At 39.0% G+C, this 16,942-nt stretch overlaps 1 protein-coding gene across 2 annotated transcripts; it reads left to right on the forward strand.

The window, feature by feature from the left end:
• Positions 1-2,870: 2,870 nt before the first annotated feature.
• rab3db (RAB3D, member RAS oncogene family, b) lies at positions 2,871-14,843 on the forward strand. 2 transcript variants are annotated; one of them, XM_053515180.1, is made up of 5 exons: positions 2,871-3,005; positions 7,385-7,624; positions 11,537-11,655; positions 12,756-12,880; positions 13,054-14,843. In XM_053515180.1, the coding sequence occupies exons 2-5, from the start codon at positions 7,385-7,387 to the stop codon at positions 13,239-13,241; spliced, it is 672 nt and encodes a 223-aa protein (XP_053371155.1). In that variant the 5' UTR covers positions 2,871-3,005; the 3' UTR covers positions 13,242-14,843. The 2 variants fall into 2 exon arrangements, with proteins under 2 accessions (XP_053371155.1, XP_053371156.1); XM_053515181.1 differs by lacking the exon at positions 2,871-3,005 and adding an exon at positions 4,197-4,239.
• Positions 14,844-16,942: the final 2,099 nt, after the last annotated feature.

Genomic DNA, 16,942 nt, shown 5'->3' on the forward strand with positions numbered 1-16,942 from the left:
CCATTAATAGTGATGGAATACTCTAATGGGAGATACATTTGCAAGATGGAATGTGGCAAAGGAAAGAGGCTGTGGGGTTTAAAACAAATATGGACCGAAAAGTTTTATGCACAGTAAAATAAATGAAATGTCACTGCTTATTCAACAAGAGGTGAAAAAAATGATTATAAAACTAAGGGAAAAAATAAAATTGCATTTCATTAATTTATTCTTTCATTAATTTTCTGTACTGCTTATCTGGTGTAGGGTCAAAGGAAACTCAGACATAAGCCAAGGGATTTCCAGGATGAGGTGCCAATCCATTGCAGATAACTATACTATGGGCACATACACCCTCAAACTTATACTAGGAAATATACTAGTCAGTAATTCTAATCCTACTTCTTCATCTTTTCTAGTTCAATAAGAAGGTGTTGTATATCAATCAGTAAAAACCAGAGCTTAATTTTGAGAAGGAAAGTGGAAGGATGTAGACCGCCCAGTTAAGAAAACGTTGACAAAGAAGTGACATATATATAAAACCTACATGATGTCGTGTGTTTGCTGTTGGTATAAATGTTTCCCTTGCAGCCTTGCAGCTTTTAAACACTGTACATTTACTGAACATGTTATTTTATTGTAATTTAGAGAATACATTTTAGAACAGTATAATAATATTTAGTGAATACATTTCTGCAGCGTTGACATTTGGTCTTTAAACATCCCGATTACAGTGATAAGCAGTTTTGGGGAACGTTACTTTTTAAATTAACTAATTACAGGCTTGTAGAAAGACTTTCACACATGTTAACGGGTTGGGAAGGACTGCTATCTGGCTCACAGATTACATAAATTGCCTGAATAACTGATTACATTTTTGAACATATAACTAAATAACTGAATACTTGAATGGCGGACCTAACACGTTAGATTACTCGTTACATCAAAAAAGAAATCCAAGTTACTTTGTAAGAGGTTACATCCAACACTGGTGTTAAGGGTAGCACACACTAGCATGACCAAGTTATTGTCACATGTTTGACTGAGACTGGTCCTGGAGGCAAATAATATCTGATCTGATCAACAAAGGACCTACTGTTTGTAGACAGACAGAAAGTACACATACTACAGTTTGCAGTAATAAACAGATGCAATTCTTGCTTGTATAAAGTAATATGTATGGATTTTAAATGATAAAAACTTCACTTTCAGCTGCTCCCATCAAGGGGTCACCACAGTGGACCATCCAAGCTGCACACAACTTCGCACAGGTTTTCAGATTTCCTTCAGACACAACCCTCCGATTTTTGGACCGAGCTTTGGACCAACACTTTATGCAATAGCTGGGTAGTGTGGAGTGTGGCAACCACTGATGGCAGGGCTTGAGCCCAGATCCTCAGATCCCCAAAACAACAACCTAGAGCCTTAGCCACCTTAACCACCACTCCCCATATGGATTATAACTAATTAAAGTGCAAAATTGGGCAGCCTACTTTAAAAGGAACCCCTGAGCACCTGTTTGTCCATGTAATTTTCTAATGATGTAATCATGTGACAGTAGAGCAATAATGCCTAAAAGTTGAGACATTGCAGATAAAATTCACTTCAAACACCAATCACCCATAACATTATGACCACCAACATAATATTGAGTAGGGTCCCCGCTTTTGCCACCAAAATAATAATATGCTGTGTGTTCTGACACATTTCTAGGGGAACCAACAATTTGAGCTACAGTAGCTCTTCTATTGTATCGGCACGCATCAATGGGCCACATGCATCAATGGGCCTTGGCCACCCATGACTTGGTCTCCGGTTTACTGGTTTTCCATCCTTGGACCACTTTTGTTAGGTCCTGACCACTGCATACAAAAAACATTCTACAAGAGCTGAAATTTTTACTGTTTATGCCGAATTCTCGTCAGAAACAACCCTCCCATTTTTCTAACAGAGCTTGGGACCGACACTGCATGCAATAGGTGGGTAGTATTGGAATTGACCTGACCAGTCTATCACAATTTGGCCCTTATCACAGAAACTACAGTCACAATATCTCATTACAGTAGCATCTGGAAGTGGGTGGATATATTAACAAGAGAATGTACATTTTATAGCTAAAGTCGATGTGTTGGAAGCAGAAAAAAATAAGCAAGTGGCAGAATTTGGTTGATCAAAACCTGACGCTAGACACCTGGATCAGAGAAACACCAAAACTGCAGCTCTTGTGGGAAGTTGCAGTGGTCAGGACCTACCAATAGTGGTTCAAGGAAGGAAAACTGGTGAACTGACAATAGGGTCATGGGTGGTGAAGTCTTACTGATGGGGAATGAAGGTTGGCCCATGTCTTCCGATCAAATGCAGAACATCCCACAAAAGCTGCAGTTTTAGTGTTTCTGTAATCCAGGTGTCTAGCCTGACAGCTGTTTTCCGACATCTTTCCATGGTTCCCTTAAAAAAAGGTGTTAGAAAAGAGTGCACCACTTTTTCAGTGGTAATAGGTAAGACCTACTCAATACAGTATCAGGCGGTCATAATCAATGTGTAAAAAGGAGGTGGTGGTGGTAGTTTGGTTGTGGGTGGTGCCAGATTGACTGTCCTATAAAACAACAACTGATTTCGTGGAATTTTCACACACAGTCATCTCTTTTCATTGTGTTGTTGTTGTTGTTGTTCTTTTTGTATGCACTGTGTAGAAAAGGAGATAGACTGAACTGCACCTGCATCTGATAAACTGACAAATCGTTGCCTTTAATTTCATTTTGTTTGCATATATATTTGCATGCTGCTCTTGAGTGACGCAAAGTGTGGTTTGGGACGTGGCTGAAGGAGGATAAGAGTGGACTGGGAAGGTCGGGGTAGGGCAGCTGTCTCTCTCACACAAACACCCGGAAGCTCAGCTAGGGTCCGCGTGCACGCCGCAGCCTAGCAACGGCCGCGCGCCCTCCTGACTGGGCGGTAAATATCCGGTAAGTGCAGCCGCAGGCACGGACAAGGCGGATTCTCGCGGCGCGTTTCTCACTCTGGAGGTAGGCACCGGAACTTTATCTTGGTGTAGGGTTTTTTTTGCGGGTCGTGTGATTTCAGTTTCTCTTTGAAACTACCCAAGACGTGTGTAAGGAATAGTTTTTATGCTAATTGTTGCATTCCTCAAGGCTGAATGTTTACCGTTTGTGTTAAACTTACATTTTAAGGATAGCTAATATTTTGTCGCCTCAAACAGGATCCAGGTGAGGAGTTTGAATTCCAGTCCAAACTTCCGTCTGGACTAGATACTTGGTAAATAAGACACTTGTAAAATATAGCCTACAGATAATATATATTAAAAAAAAAAAGAAAGAAAAAAAAAGGTGTGTTTTCTGTGCGTTTATGATTTTGTACTGAAGTCTTACTCGACTCGTGTTGGCCAGTGTATGAAAAATGCCCACGGTCAAATCTGCACACTTTGTACTGTAAACTACACTTAAATAGGAAAAAGTAGCATAATAAAGGTTTGTCTTCCTGAAACCTGTACAGTACATACAGTATATGTACTGTGTATATATAATACAATGCAACAGAGGATTTTCTAGATAGAGCTGCTTTACAAAGCTAAAACCATAAACTCCTTTAAAAAGTGTATTAGTATGCTGCTGTGAATAGAAATCCTGCCCACAAGCTGCTCAGTTACTTGACAGATGCCCAGTCTGTGAAACAATCAAGAGGGGGATCAGGCCATGACTTGGTGTCTGGGTGGTAACTACAGCATTCAGTATAACCAGACTGAGAATCAGTTCTCAGTTGTTTTTTGAGGAACATATAACTCTACATATAGGCATTCAGAAAAAGCCCTCATTCATCACCAGTACATCTGGACAGTTTGTATGGAGCAACCTGGACCATACATAGTCTATACATACAGGTGTTTCTCAATAAATTAGAATATTATCGAAAGGTCAAACAGATTAAATTATATAGATTTATTACACACAGACTAATCTATTTTAAGTGTTTATTTCTTTTCATTTTGATGATTCTGTCTAACAGCTAATAAAAACCTGAAATTCAATTTTGAGAAAAGTTAAATATTGAGAAAAAGTTAAATATTGGAGCCTTATTGTGTCATACTCTAATCAGCTAATTAACTCAAAACACCTGCAAAGGTTTCCGAGCCTTTAAATGGTGTCTTAGTATGGTTTAGTAGGCTACACAACCATGGGGAAGACTGACTTGACAGCTGTGCAGATCATTGACATCCTGCACATGGAGGGTTAGACACAAAAGGTGATTGCTAAAGAGGCTGGGTGCTGTATCCAAGCACATTATAGAAAGTTAAATGGAAGCTCATTCAAGAATTTGGGGAGATTCACAAGAAATGGATTGCAACTAAAGTCAGTGCTTCACAGTCACAGACATATCCAGGACATGGGCTGCAACTATCCTTTGTGTCAAGCCACTCTTGGTTTTTTAGAGAGAAAGGCCGAAATGTATACACACTTTAACAATTGTTGTCTATTATTGAATTAGGGCAGCAATGTGTTATGGTCCCTCTTAAGATGTCAGTAGTCGCACCAATATTGATGCTACCATATGACTGTCAGAAAAGAGGCATATAGTTTTCACATTAAAGTCTGTGTATGTATAGGTAAGTTTTTTTTTTGTTTTTTTTTTGGCCCCTTCTGTATATATCCACAATCAAAAGTTTGGAAACACCTGTTAATTGAATGGTTTTTCCTATTTTAATTTTTTGTCTTCATTGCAAAACAATGCTGGAGGCTGAGGTGCTGCTTTTTTTTTTTTTGGTCTTGCTTTTCTGGGATGGTCTTCATGAGAGCCAGTTTTGTCGTGGTCTTAGCTGGGTTGTGCAAATTTTCTTGACAATACTGTTCTTGCAAGGACTATTTTGGAGCAGCTGATATTAGTGTCTTAAAATAACAACTGACTGTAGTTGTTGTCGTTACTTAATTATTTAATTAGAGCTTTAAACAGATTCTGTAGTATCTGGCACCAAGCCGACAGTAGCAGATAACTTAAGCCCACTAAGTTGCAAGGTGGGGCCTCCATGGTTTGGACTGTTTTTTCCAACACATCCCACAGATGTTCAAGTGGATTGAGACCTGGAGAATTTGGAGGCCTGGTCAACACCTAAAATTTATTGTGTTCCTGAACCAGTGACCAGTGCCTTACCCTACTGAAAGTGCCCACTACTATCAGAAAATACTATTTTCATAAAGGGCGTATACTTGGTTAGCAACAATGTTTAGGTAGGTGGTACGTGTCAAAGTAACATCTATATCAATAGCAGGCCCCAACGTTTCTCAGCAGAACATTACCCAAATCATTACACTACCTCCACTAGTTTGCCTTTTTTAGTGCATCTGGGTGCCATCTTTTACCTGGGTACGGATCGCGCACACACCCAGCCATCTACATGATGTAAAAGATAATGTGATTTATCAGACCAAGCCACCTTCTTCCATTGCTCCAGTGGTCCAGCTCTGATGCCCATTGTAGGTGCTATTGGCAGTAGACCTAGCACGACAAACTGTGACCGACTGTCTTCTTACACCTTTCTATCAGAACCAGCATTAACACTTAATGATTTGAGCTACAATAGCTCTTCTATTGGATCAGACTATTCGGGCCAGCCTTTGTTCCCCACGAGTAATGAGTTTTTGCCAACCAGGACCCTCAATGCTTTTAATTCCTTGAAACACTTTGGCAGATCCTGAGCACGGCAACCCGGGATCATCCCACAAGAGCTACAGTTTTGAAGTTAGTTCTTTAACCCAGTTGTCCAGCCATCTCAATTGTCAAAATCCTTGTTTTGCCCTTCATGCTTCCAACACATCAACTTCAAGGACAAAATGTTCACTTGCTGCCTAATATATCCAACTCATTTCCAGGTGCCAATGTGGGTAATCAGTGTTTTTCACATAAAATAGTGAATATGTGCCTCCCGGAAATCCTGAAATTTACTGAGATAGCTATTAATTAGCTGAACACCACAATACTGATTCAGACAAAAAAAAATTTGCACAAAGAAATTGGCATTAAACACTTTTTATGGTACCAAGAATTACCGGTTGTATTCAGCCTGACAAAAGGGAATTCATAAAAAATGGAGGGATTAAGTCATCAGTGGATATCTTGAGGTTTATTGATTAGTCAGGATAGGACCGACTGTTTTTGTGCATATGGTAATGCTCTGTTAATGCTAAATGGCCTTTGTTTGCAGATATGTTTATTGCACTGCATATGTAACCTTTTGGGCTAAAGGCTGTTTTTGTTCTGATTTACAAACCCTGTTAATATGTTTGTGGCTTGGGAAAAAGCAAAAAGCTACACTGTTTAATTTTAATGCATAATACTTCACTGGGTATTGATCTGATCTTACTGCAATATTTGTATTTGTAGCGTTCTGTGCCTTCTAGTTCATGTTAAAGAAGGCATTCTCTTAAGTATAAGCAAAGCCTTCCTTACACTAGTGCCCTCTTCCTTAAACATTTACAACACCTCCTGCAATATGGCCAACATGCAAACTTCACTTTCGTCACACAGTGGTGTTAGCTAACTGTCAAAGCAGGCTGCTTATGAGGAACTGAACATGTTTGACACATGTTAAAAGCTTCATCACTAATGGGTGATCTTTTAATGCATTCTGCTAGCTCTTTGAACGTCTCTGTTGCAGGGACGCTTTAGTGCTAAGGGCTGGCTTTCAAACCTCTATATACACACTTACCTGTTTCTAGAAGCATGTGCTCAGACAGAGTTTGCATTTAAACAAGGCCTCTTCTTAAATGCTGAACAATGACTGTCCATTCTGGTACTTTGTTATATAATAATATCTGCTCCTCTGGAGAGGAGTCGTGCCCAGCGTACTTGTCTCTGTCTCTCTCTCTCTCTCTCTCTCTCTCTCTCTCTCTCTCTCTCTCTTTCTCTAATGGCTCTGCATGTTTTGTTCAGGGCCTGTCACCATGGAGACACACCTTGCCAGTGGCCAGCCGAGCACTGTACAGTATAGCCCTGAAATGATCAGGAGCAAAGGAGGAGGAGAAGGGTGGAGATAAGAGTAGGGTGGGTAAGGGAGGGCTGGATGAGAGGTTTTCTCATACTCGCTGTCAAGCTCTACCTTTAGTAGCGATGTCTAGCTTTTTTTAGAGATGACAGACTCTGGAGGATATGCTCAGAGGGTAACCAAGTATTCAGATCTAGATGAATCAAGTGGATAGTTTGTTGCTTTGGAAGGGAGCAGACCATAAACTTTAAATATCTGTTTGCTTAACATGTCTCATGATTAGACCAAAATTTAGACTAATTATGCTTTAGCTGGAATATATTGATAGTCATATTTTATGTCAGAATAAAAAGCAGTTTAGTTCAACAAGTGCTAACCTGTTGTTTAAAGTTTTAATGTCTTGTTCTCTAGATGGCGTCAGTAAACGACTCGCGTCTGCTGCAGCAGCCTTCTCAAAAGGACGCAGCTGATCAGAACTTTGATTATATGTTTAAGCTCCTAATTATTGGCAACAGCAGCGTGGGCAAAACCAGCTTCCTTTTTCGATATGCTGATGACTCTTTCACCTCAGCCTTCGTCAGCACCGTAGGCATTGACTTCAAGGTTAAAACTGTCTTCCGCAACAACAAGCGGATCAAGCTACAGATCTGGGTAAGTTTAAGTAAAAGTCTGTTAATCATTTCTTCAAACTCTCATTGTAGAGTATCTGTTAGGGTCGAGAATTACCAGAGACCAGCCGATACGGTATTATCACGATACCTAGAAACAGATCAGATTTGTATTGCGATTCTGTTAATATCATGATTTTATATTATTATATTCCCCTCCAATATTATTTATTTATTTTTATTTATTAAAATTGTCTCACAATTCTAAACAAACGGCAAACAAGTTTATCTTCTCGTACTTTAGAGTGCCACCTGTGGGATAATAGAGAGCTGGCAACATTTCACCACCTCAAATGTAAAAATGAGGTGTTAGATATTTTTTTTAAGTTACACGTATCTAGTGTTGCGATACAGGAATTGCCACACAAAAGAATCGTGATACCTCACTGAACAAATTTTTCCCCCACCTCTAGTATCTATATGTATCTATATAAAAGCGCTTATCTTTATCTTGGGTGCTTGTTGTTTATGTTGGAGCTTCAAGTGTCTGAGCCTAGGACAGTGTTTTGTTTTATTGGCTGTCTAGTGTTTTTGCATGACATTACAATGTATTGCGCTTTAATGCATTCCAGACACAGGTTTAACTTTATATTTGCCCTAAACCTTGAACTTTTTTTTTTTTTTAACCAAGTGGTGGATATAATGTACAAAGCCAAAAGGGAGTTCCCTGGAGAGTTTTCTTTTATGTTTCACATATGATACTTCTCGTGGTTTCATCATTATTGATACAAAGATCTGGTTCTCATTTGGACAACCTTACAAAAAATTATTTCTAATTTAATGCATCATGGTTTTTTTTTTGTTTGTTTTTTTGGTGTTGATTTTGTGTAGCAGAAGTGCCAAATCAAATGGCAGACTATTATTTAACCACAAATCAGAATTTATATGAAATTTCTGCTTTCTTCCTATTGGCTACATTGGAGTTAGAAATATACTGTAATCCCTGGAAATTCTCACTACAGTGTAGGCAAAATATATGCTTTCTAAAATAACACGAAAGTTCCTTACTATGCTGCCAAAGATATCATTGCACATGCATGCTTATGATCTTGCCTGTTCACGTTTGGTTTGATCAGTTCTATAATCTGGTTATTTAGAGGCGACAAAAGAGCAGGTGCTAATTCAAAATTATTATTATTATTATTATATTTGTACATATAATGATATAAGAACAATATCTACCAAGAAAGTAAATAAAGCAGCCTTTTTATTGTCGTTATTATTATTGAAAAATGTTTGGTGTTTTTATTTTATCATCAGGTTTGGATTTTAGCCAGATTTAACAGGAACATCACGTTTCAGGTATAGTTAGGACCTGATGATTAAATAATAACGCCAAAAATTTGCAATAAAAAAAAAAAAAAAAAAAGCTTTTGCAGACTATGATTATCTGAAACAGTTCATGATCTTTAAAAAGCATTCATTGCTACCAAAATGCTGCTTTATAATCAGCATGTGGGAGTCACATTTGTACCGTGGGAACATGAGGATCTCTCATTTGCTGTGCCTTCAAACTGCAAATGATTAATCTTTCTTTAGCTGACTGTGAAAAATAGTACAGAATTATTGACCTTGGCTTTTTTTTTTCCCTTCAAATTTCTTGAAAATCTGAAACTCTGTACCATTTACTGTTAATCTTACTATTTGGAATATAAGGTGTACATTAAGCTCGCCCAGGAAGCTGTACATTACAGTAAAGCAGTAACAGCAGGTCAGATAACTGATTAGCACTCTTCTACCGGGCAGATAAAGTAAAGTGGCACTGCTTGCAGACCTTCGCTGATTCCAGAGCCTCCTTAATGTGCTCAGTGGCATCAATCCAAAGCTGAAATGGCCTGTTGTTTGCTTGTGCTACCTTTTCCAGGGGGCCCACAGAAAGGTTGGCACGAACTGCTTCCTGACCCAACCACACCTCATTCCTTTTTAATGCCAGAGAGCTTAGCTGGCAAGGCTCATCAAGAGTTATCCCCAGTTTTAGTTTGCCTCATTATTTCTATACCAACATCGATATTATATTTAGGAAATTCTCATACTTGCAGTCTTTCGACAAGAAACTAGAGACCAAGTACTTTCACTTTGCTTCATTGACCAGTAGTGTACATGGTAATTTGCAAGGAAGTACCTACTTTGGTTTTCTTATTAAAACTGCATTGACTCTTGCTCTAGTTATGTTAATCTAATACTTAAGAACATTTATAAGATATGGATTTAAATCTGTGAATAAGTTTTAAACATCCAAGCACTTTCGTCACATTTTCATGTGTTTCAGAAAACCATGTACAGTATAGACAGCTAGAAAGAATGAAAGAAAAAAAGAATGAAGTTGCATAAAGTAAGTAGTGTTTATCCAGACATGGTGTCGCTTATGCATTGGGACACACCTGCTGCAGGGAACTGTCCACAGAAAACAGGATATGGCACATTTGTAAAGGCCACAATGACATTTACACTATTGACTTCTCTCACAGGATTGTCACAGGGAAATATCCTTATTTTGTTTATTGATTTGTATCTCTTCTTTCATCAGTTGATAGCCAAAGGGAATAAGCCATGGAACCACATGAACACGTTTTTAAATTTGAAAATTAAGCTAAGTGTAGCGCTATAGGCCATCTATGCATGTTGTCTTATAAGTGTTTATTTATTTAACGTGACACACATGTAGGGGCTTGAGTGATACACTACGGTTTCCTGAGCAACCTTTTCTCTTCGTCTTTTATATGCAAATGAGAGTGCCAGACCAGGTTTCCAGGCGACAGTGGGATAGTTGCTGTGCCAACCTTTTACCTGTCTGATTTCAACTCTTCTATTTTTTCATAATTACTTTAGGCACAAAAGTCTGTCAAATCAGAATGCCCTACGCTGACAATTCAGTGACTTTGTTCATGCCTGGCCTTTTACAGTATATATCATCTGGATAAGAGCTTAAAATTGTCTGTGTCAGTCTCACTTATGTAATACACTTTAACCAGAGCTGCATCTCTCCAATCCACATCTGAAACAAGTACCTCTTCATCATGCTGCAACATGATCCATGGCTAGACAGATCAAAGCTTTAGTGCATTCAGTGACCTTTAATGGCACCTTAAAAGTCACTGATGTTTTGTTGTTTGCAGTTGTTTGCTAATCTGATGTAAAGAAGAGTAAGTAAAGTAGATGATTAAGTGCATGTCACTTGTACACAGTGCTAACATATTTAGGAGAGAGACATTATAGTAAAGTGACACGCCATGCCATGCCACCAGAGCAGTTTCAATGAACCTCAGTACAGATATCTCTGGCGAGATAAACCCTATTTTTCTGAAAGAACTTTTAACTGCAGGTTTCTATGACCATGTCCCATGATGGTCTCAGACTCCTTGTTCTTGGCAGACCCCAATGTGATCCTCTGTTTTTGTATCACTTAGACCTAAAGATTTGATGATTTGTGTATGCTGAGTTGCCTTTTTTTATCACATTTCTGAACAGTGATTATTTGGGAGAATATAGTTTGAAATATGAGTTATGTATTTCTGCAAACCCTAAGCACATAGGTCGTTTTTGTTTGTTTTGTTATTTAAACTATTTTGTGTAAACACTAGGTACTGTAGTGTGCATGAGAAAATGTCAGGATTTTTTTTGATTAGGTAGCAGCATTAATGACCTATAATGTTCCTATTAAAGTGTAAAAAATCATAGATTAACCACTCCGAGATGTTTCATAGTTGCAGTAACGTTTACTGTAATTAAATCATTGAGATGTGATTATTGCTATCATTTAACACTGGAAAGTTATAGGTGGCCGCCCTCTGCTGGCTCACTATGGAAAGGCACACTTAATCTACCCCACAGATTTTCAGATTGCACTTTACTGTGCTGTATATTTGACCTTAGCTTTATGTTTGCTTTGTGCCAGGACACAGCAGGACAGGAGCGCTACCGAACCATCACTACAGCATATTATAGAGGAGCCATGGGCTTCCTACTAATGTATGATGTTACCAACCAGGACTCATATAATGCTGTACAGGACTGGTAAGTGAGGGGCAAATGGGGAAAGGTTTAAAAGAGAACAGCCAGGGAAGGATAATTTTTAAAGGGCCTCATTGTCCACTCAAAAAGCACAACAGAAAAACATTCACCTTAATTTTGCAGTACATAATGAAATCTCAGCAATATCATTTAGCTGGTGGTGGCTGCAAGACAAGGAGGAAATTTGTTCTGCTCATTGGATGGGAGAAATTTTGTGTCAGTCATAGTGACATTAACCAGTAACATTGGATGTGAAACAGTTTTAAAAGTTAATCTTGGCTGGCTTCACAGGGCGCATGTGAAAATGGTGCCAATCCATCTCAGGGTAAAACACACACACACACAACGGAAAACTGGAAACAGCAATTGGCCTAATTTGCATGTCTTGGTGGGAGAAAAGTGAAGTACCCAGAGGAACATTGCTAAGTATGGGGGGGAACATGCAAAGTTCACGCACACAGCCCGATGTGGAAAGCGAAACCTCAACCCTGGAGGTGCAAGGCACCAGTGCTAACCACTACACCGTCGTGCCACATGAGACCAGAATATTTGGTGTAAATTAGCATATGACCAAATTTGGGAAGGGACATGGTAAATGACTTCATAACAGCATTGCATAATGATTCCCCTTTAAATCTCTACTTGTTCAGGGCCTCTTGACACAGGCATGGTGAATGTCACTAGTACAGGTCACAGACTTGAAAAAAGCCATTATTTTAAAGTGATCCACCATGTCAAACCACCAAAACTCAAATGCATCTTAGCACAGATTCAACACATCTTTTATTCTTCTGAAAGATATTCAACTGTCCAGTTTCTGTTAGTCTGTACCCATGATTGAGTTTCTTGGCAGGGGTGGATCCCAATATGGTCTTCTGCTGTTGTAGCCCATCCACCTCCAGGTTTAATGTTTTGTGTATGCTGAAATGTCTTGTTGAGAGCCTCCTAGTGGCCAGGACCCGTTGACATGTTTCATCTTTTATAGTTAACCCAGTGAATCATAGCGTTTTAACTGTTCTGTACAATAGTCTGCATATCGTGATTGAAGAACACATAATAAACTGTTCTCTTTGTGTGTGTGTGTGTGTGTGTGTTGCCTTTAGGGCTACCCAGATTAAGACATACTCATGGGACAATGCACAAGTGATTCTGGTGGGTAATAAGTGTGACCTAGAGGATGACCGGATTATTCCAACCGAAGACAGCCAGAGACTAGCTGATGAACTAGGTGAGAATAGACGTTTGAATTCCTTGACACACAGCACACATGGCAAATAAACCAAACCCACTTCTTTGCACACACTATGTACAAATTCCATTAAAATCTTTATTTCAATTTAAAGCTCACTTCAATTCCACTGGTGCTTTTTTTTTTTTTTTTTTTTTTTTTTATAAATACAGGATTCCAGTTTTTTGAGGCCAGCGCTAAAGACAACATCAACGTGAAGCAGGTGTTTGAGCGGTTAGTGGATGTAATCTGTGAGAAAATGAACGAAACTATGGAAGGAGATGGTGGTCCACTCGGCAACCTGAAAGACTCCAACCTGCAAGACTCTTCTAGTGAAGGACATAGCAGCTGTGCCTGTTAAAATACAAACCCCACAGCATTTTACTTCCATTCCACTCTACAAACTGCAGCCTTGTTTCTGTCCCCCTGCCACACACCCATCTGTGGAGACTTCAGACTAGCTGTCTGACCAAGACTTACTCTTGTGGATTAAGATGTGTTCTGTAAACCTTTCCTGCATTTTTTTCGGTATTTGTAAATCCAGTATTCTAACTCAAATGTATCTGGCTTAACTTGGTTAAAGTATATAGTCTTTTCGTGCATGATGGCTCTAAGCTTTTCTGCCAACAGAAAAAGGATGTTTGTGATTTTGCCATGCATGACATCAAGGTAGGTAGAAGCATTTTCTTTGAACTCGAACTAATGCGCACAGTATCTTAAATCACATAAAATCTTCTTCGCCTTGTTGCAGCTTTTTTTTTTTTTTTTTACTCCACTGCACTAAGAATTGCACAGGCTGATAGAGGTCTGTGCGTTAGCAGTTTACAGAGATAAACATCCGTCCATCCACACCCATCCATTCCCTCTAGCCCTTGTTGGTTGCACTCTTCTCATCTTAAAAAGGTTTAGGAGAGCTCTGTGACTTACAGTAGACCACAATAGACAGGTTTGTTTTAAATGCAAAGCGATAGCCCCACTTTAACTGCCAATCTGTGCCAGATGTGGGTTGAATACTGTCTGTTTTGTTTAAAAGGTTAGGATTTTTAGGAACTACAAGTCAATGCACCAAGCGTGAAACACAAATTAAGGCAAGAGGAAGTAAAATTTTGATTCATGTGATCTTGGTAGTGTTCATATGAAATCTATATATATATTTTTTTTTTTTAACGTGAATGAAGTGAGCGTTTGTTCTAGTGTGGCTCGATGGGAATAATTAAGACACCTAAATAAGGGGCCCCTTAGCTTTTGAATATTTTTGTTCATTTAAATAAGAATAAAATACCTTTTAATTATTATTATTTTTTGTATCTCTTACTTTTTAAGTATGAAATTAATGTACAGTTTGCTGAAGTTAACTTTACAGACTTGGTATGCTTTAAAGTTTTAAGATTTTAAGTGGTGTTTGTGTCTTTAAACTGTATTTAGGGCTGTAGTGTATGAGAGAGCCAGCTTTACATACAAAGGCCTTGTTGAAAAAGATGGTAATGTGTGTTGTGTTTATACAGTTTGTACAACAATCTATGTGTATCTGCATCCCTATCATTTGTTCACAGTTGTGAAGAGAAACTGTACTGTTGTGTGAGAATTATTTAGTAATTGAGAATGTGTGCCAACACTGACAGAATATACTGTATATACTGGCAACCTCTATAGACTATACTGGCTCGTACAAAGTTTACTGGTGAAAATAATGCTTTCCAGGTCAAAATTACATCCTTGTGATGTGACCTGGTCAGTGTGATAAGGGAAACTAGAAAAAACTCTCTGCATCCCCCACCCCTATCTTCTCCTTTTTCTTTTCTATCAATTGCCAAACATACAGTTAACTGTTATGATCCGTTGGCACAGCTCAGCAGAGATACTGTAGTCCTAAAATTTTGTTTTATTTGCTGAGGTTTTTTGGGGGGGGCATTGAAATGTCTTATACCTACTGTACCATTAATAAAGCGTAAATTGGCTCACATGATTTAGAAGCTTGGCTACTGTTTATTAATATTAGCTCTTTGCTGTTGTGGTGGTGTTTTTTTCACATTTTTTTAAAAAACATTGGGGCCACTGTCAGCATCTGATTTACAACTGTATACCACATGGCTGCCATGCTTTGTTTTATCTAACTATCCAGAGGAGTGAACATGACAAAGGGGGCTTCCTGCAGCATGCTTTCTTGGTAGCCACCGGTAACCCACAACCTCCTGAGACACAATAGCAAGACATGATTTTTTTTTTCCCATACTGTAAATATGGAAACTACATTTTGGTCAATCAAGTAGTTTAAACACAAAGTTTGTTTTTTTAATGAATGAAAACATCTAGGAAGAAACTTTTCAGCAATTGCTCTTAGAAACACAAATTTTTAATTCTAGATAACCATATGTGTTTAATATGACTCATAAATTGTCCTATATTGCCAAAAATGTGGACATGACCTTAAATCCATCAGTAGTAGGTTTCTTGCTTGCCATGCAGCAGGCCCAGATTCAGTTACCACCCAATGCCCAAACCCCAGCCACTGGATGCAGTGCCAGTCCTAAACCCGGATAAAATGAAAGGGGTTGTGTCACGAAGGGCATCCTGCATAAAAAAAATCTGTGCCAAGTTGTATGAGGATCGGATGGTTCACGGTGGTGACTTCTCAACAGAAGCAGCTGAGAGACTAACAAACAAACTCACTCTAACGCCTTGCAAATGCCTGGAGCTTATCCCAGGAAACAAGCGAAAGGGAGGGTACACCTTGGGGTGTACACACACACACACACACAGACACATTACGGGCAATTTGAAAACACCAAATTGGTGGATACACAATTTACTCTCTTAATCCTATAAACAGGATTGCAGGGGGCCTATCCAATGAGACTTAGGACACGTACTACAGGCAATCTTGGTTTGCCAATTAGCCCAAATGCATGTCTGTGGGATGAAACTGGAGTACTCAGAGGAAACTAACCATGTATCATGATTATGCAAACTACATGCACAGAGAAATAACATATTACATGATAGACCAGGTTTCAGACGGTAACGCATAAAAAAACCCTAATGTAGGTCCCGGGTTCTGCATGAAAATAGAAAGAAGAAATTGTGAAAGGTACCAGAAGAGCCAAATTTTACTCCAGCATGTTCAGTTATCCAAACAGCATACACATATATTGCCAAAAGTATTCACTTGACAGCCTTTACATGCATATGAACTTGATTGACATCCAATTCTGAACCCATTGGGTTTAATATGATGTTGGCCCACCCAACATGTGAGAAAAAAAAATATTTTAAAACAAAAAACAGAATAACTGATTTGTAAAAGGATCACCTCCCTCATTAGAATGGTTTGTAGACTCAATCAGGTGAACCTACAGTACAGAGGAAGAAGACTTTTTGTCATTATAGTGATAGAATAACAAAGAAGGTAATAGGGATTTGCATTGTGTCTTTGTAGATTTAGAGTAAGCGTATGACAGGGTGCCGAGAAGGAACTTTGGTATTGTACGAGGAAATCTGAAGTGGCAGAGAAGTATGTGAGAGTGGTAAAGGACATGTATGAGAGCTGTAAGACAGTGGTGAGATGTTATAAAGTTCAAGGTGGAGGTGGGTCTGCATCAAGAATCGCCTCTGAGCCATTTCTTGTTTGCTTAGGTGATAGACAGGAGTCTCCTTGGACTATGATGTTTGCAGATGACATTGTGCTTTGTAGCGAGAGCAGGAAACAGGTAGAGGGAAATGTAGAGAGGTGGAGGTATGCTCCGGAAAGCAAAGGAATGGAGGTTACCCGCAACAAGACCGAATATGTGAATAAGGGACCCAAGTGGAACTTTGAGGCCACAGGAAGTTAAAGAATGTTAAAGAAGGTGCAGAGCAATGGAGAGGGTAAAAAGGAGGTGAAGAGCTGTGTGCAGGCAGGTTGGAACGGGTGGAGAAAAGGGTTATGTGTTTTGTGTGATAAAACAGTATCAGCGAGAATGGAAGGAAAAGTGTTCAAGACAGTGGTGAGACCAGCAATACTCTACAGCTTAGAGACAGTGCCACTGAAGAAAAGACAGGAGGCAGAGATGGAAGTAGCAAAGA

This window comes from Clarias gariepinus, chromosome 16 (genome assembly GCF_024256425.1).
Source record: "Clarias gariepinus isolate MV-2021 ecotype Netherlands chromosome 16, CGAR_prim_01v2, whole genome shotgun sequence".
Taxonomy (NCBI): domain Eukaryota; kingdom Metazoa; phylum Chordata; class Actinopteri; order Siluriformes; family Clariidae; genus Clarias; species Clarias gariepinus.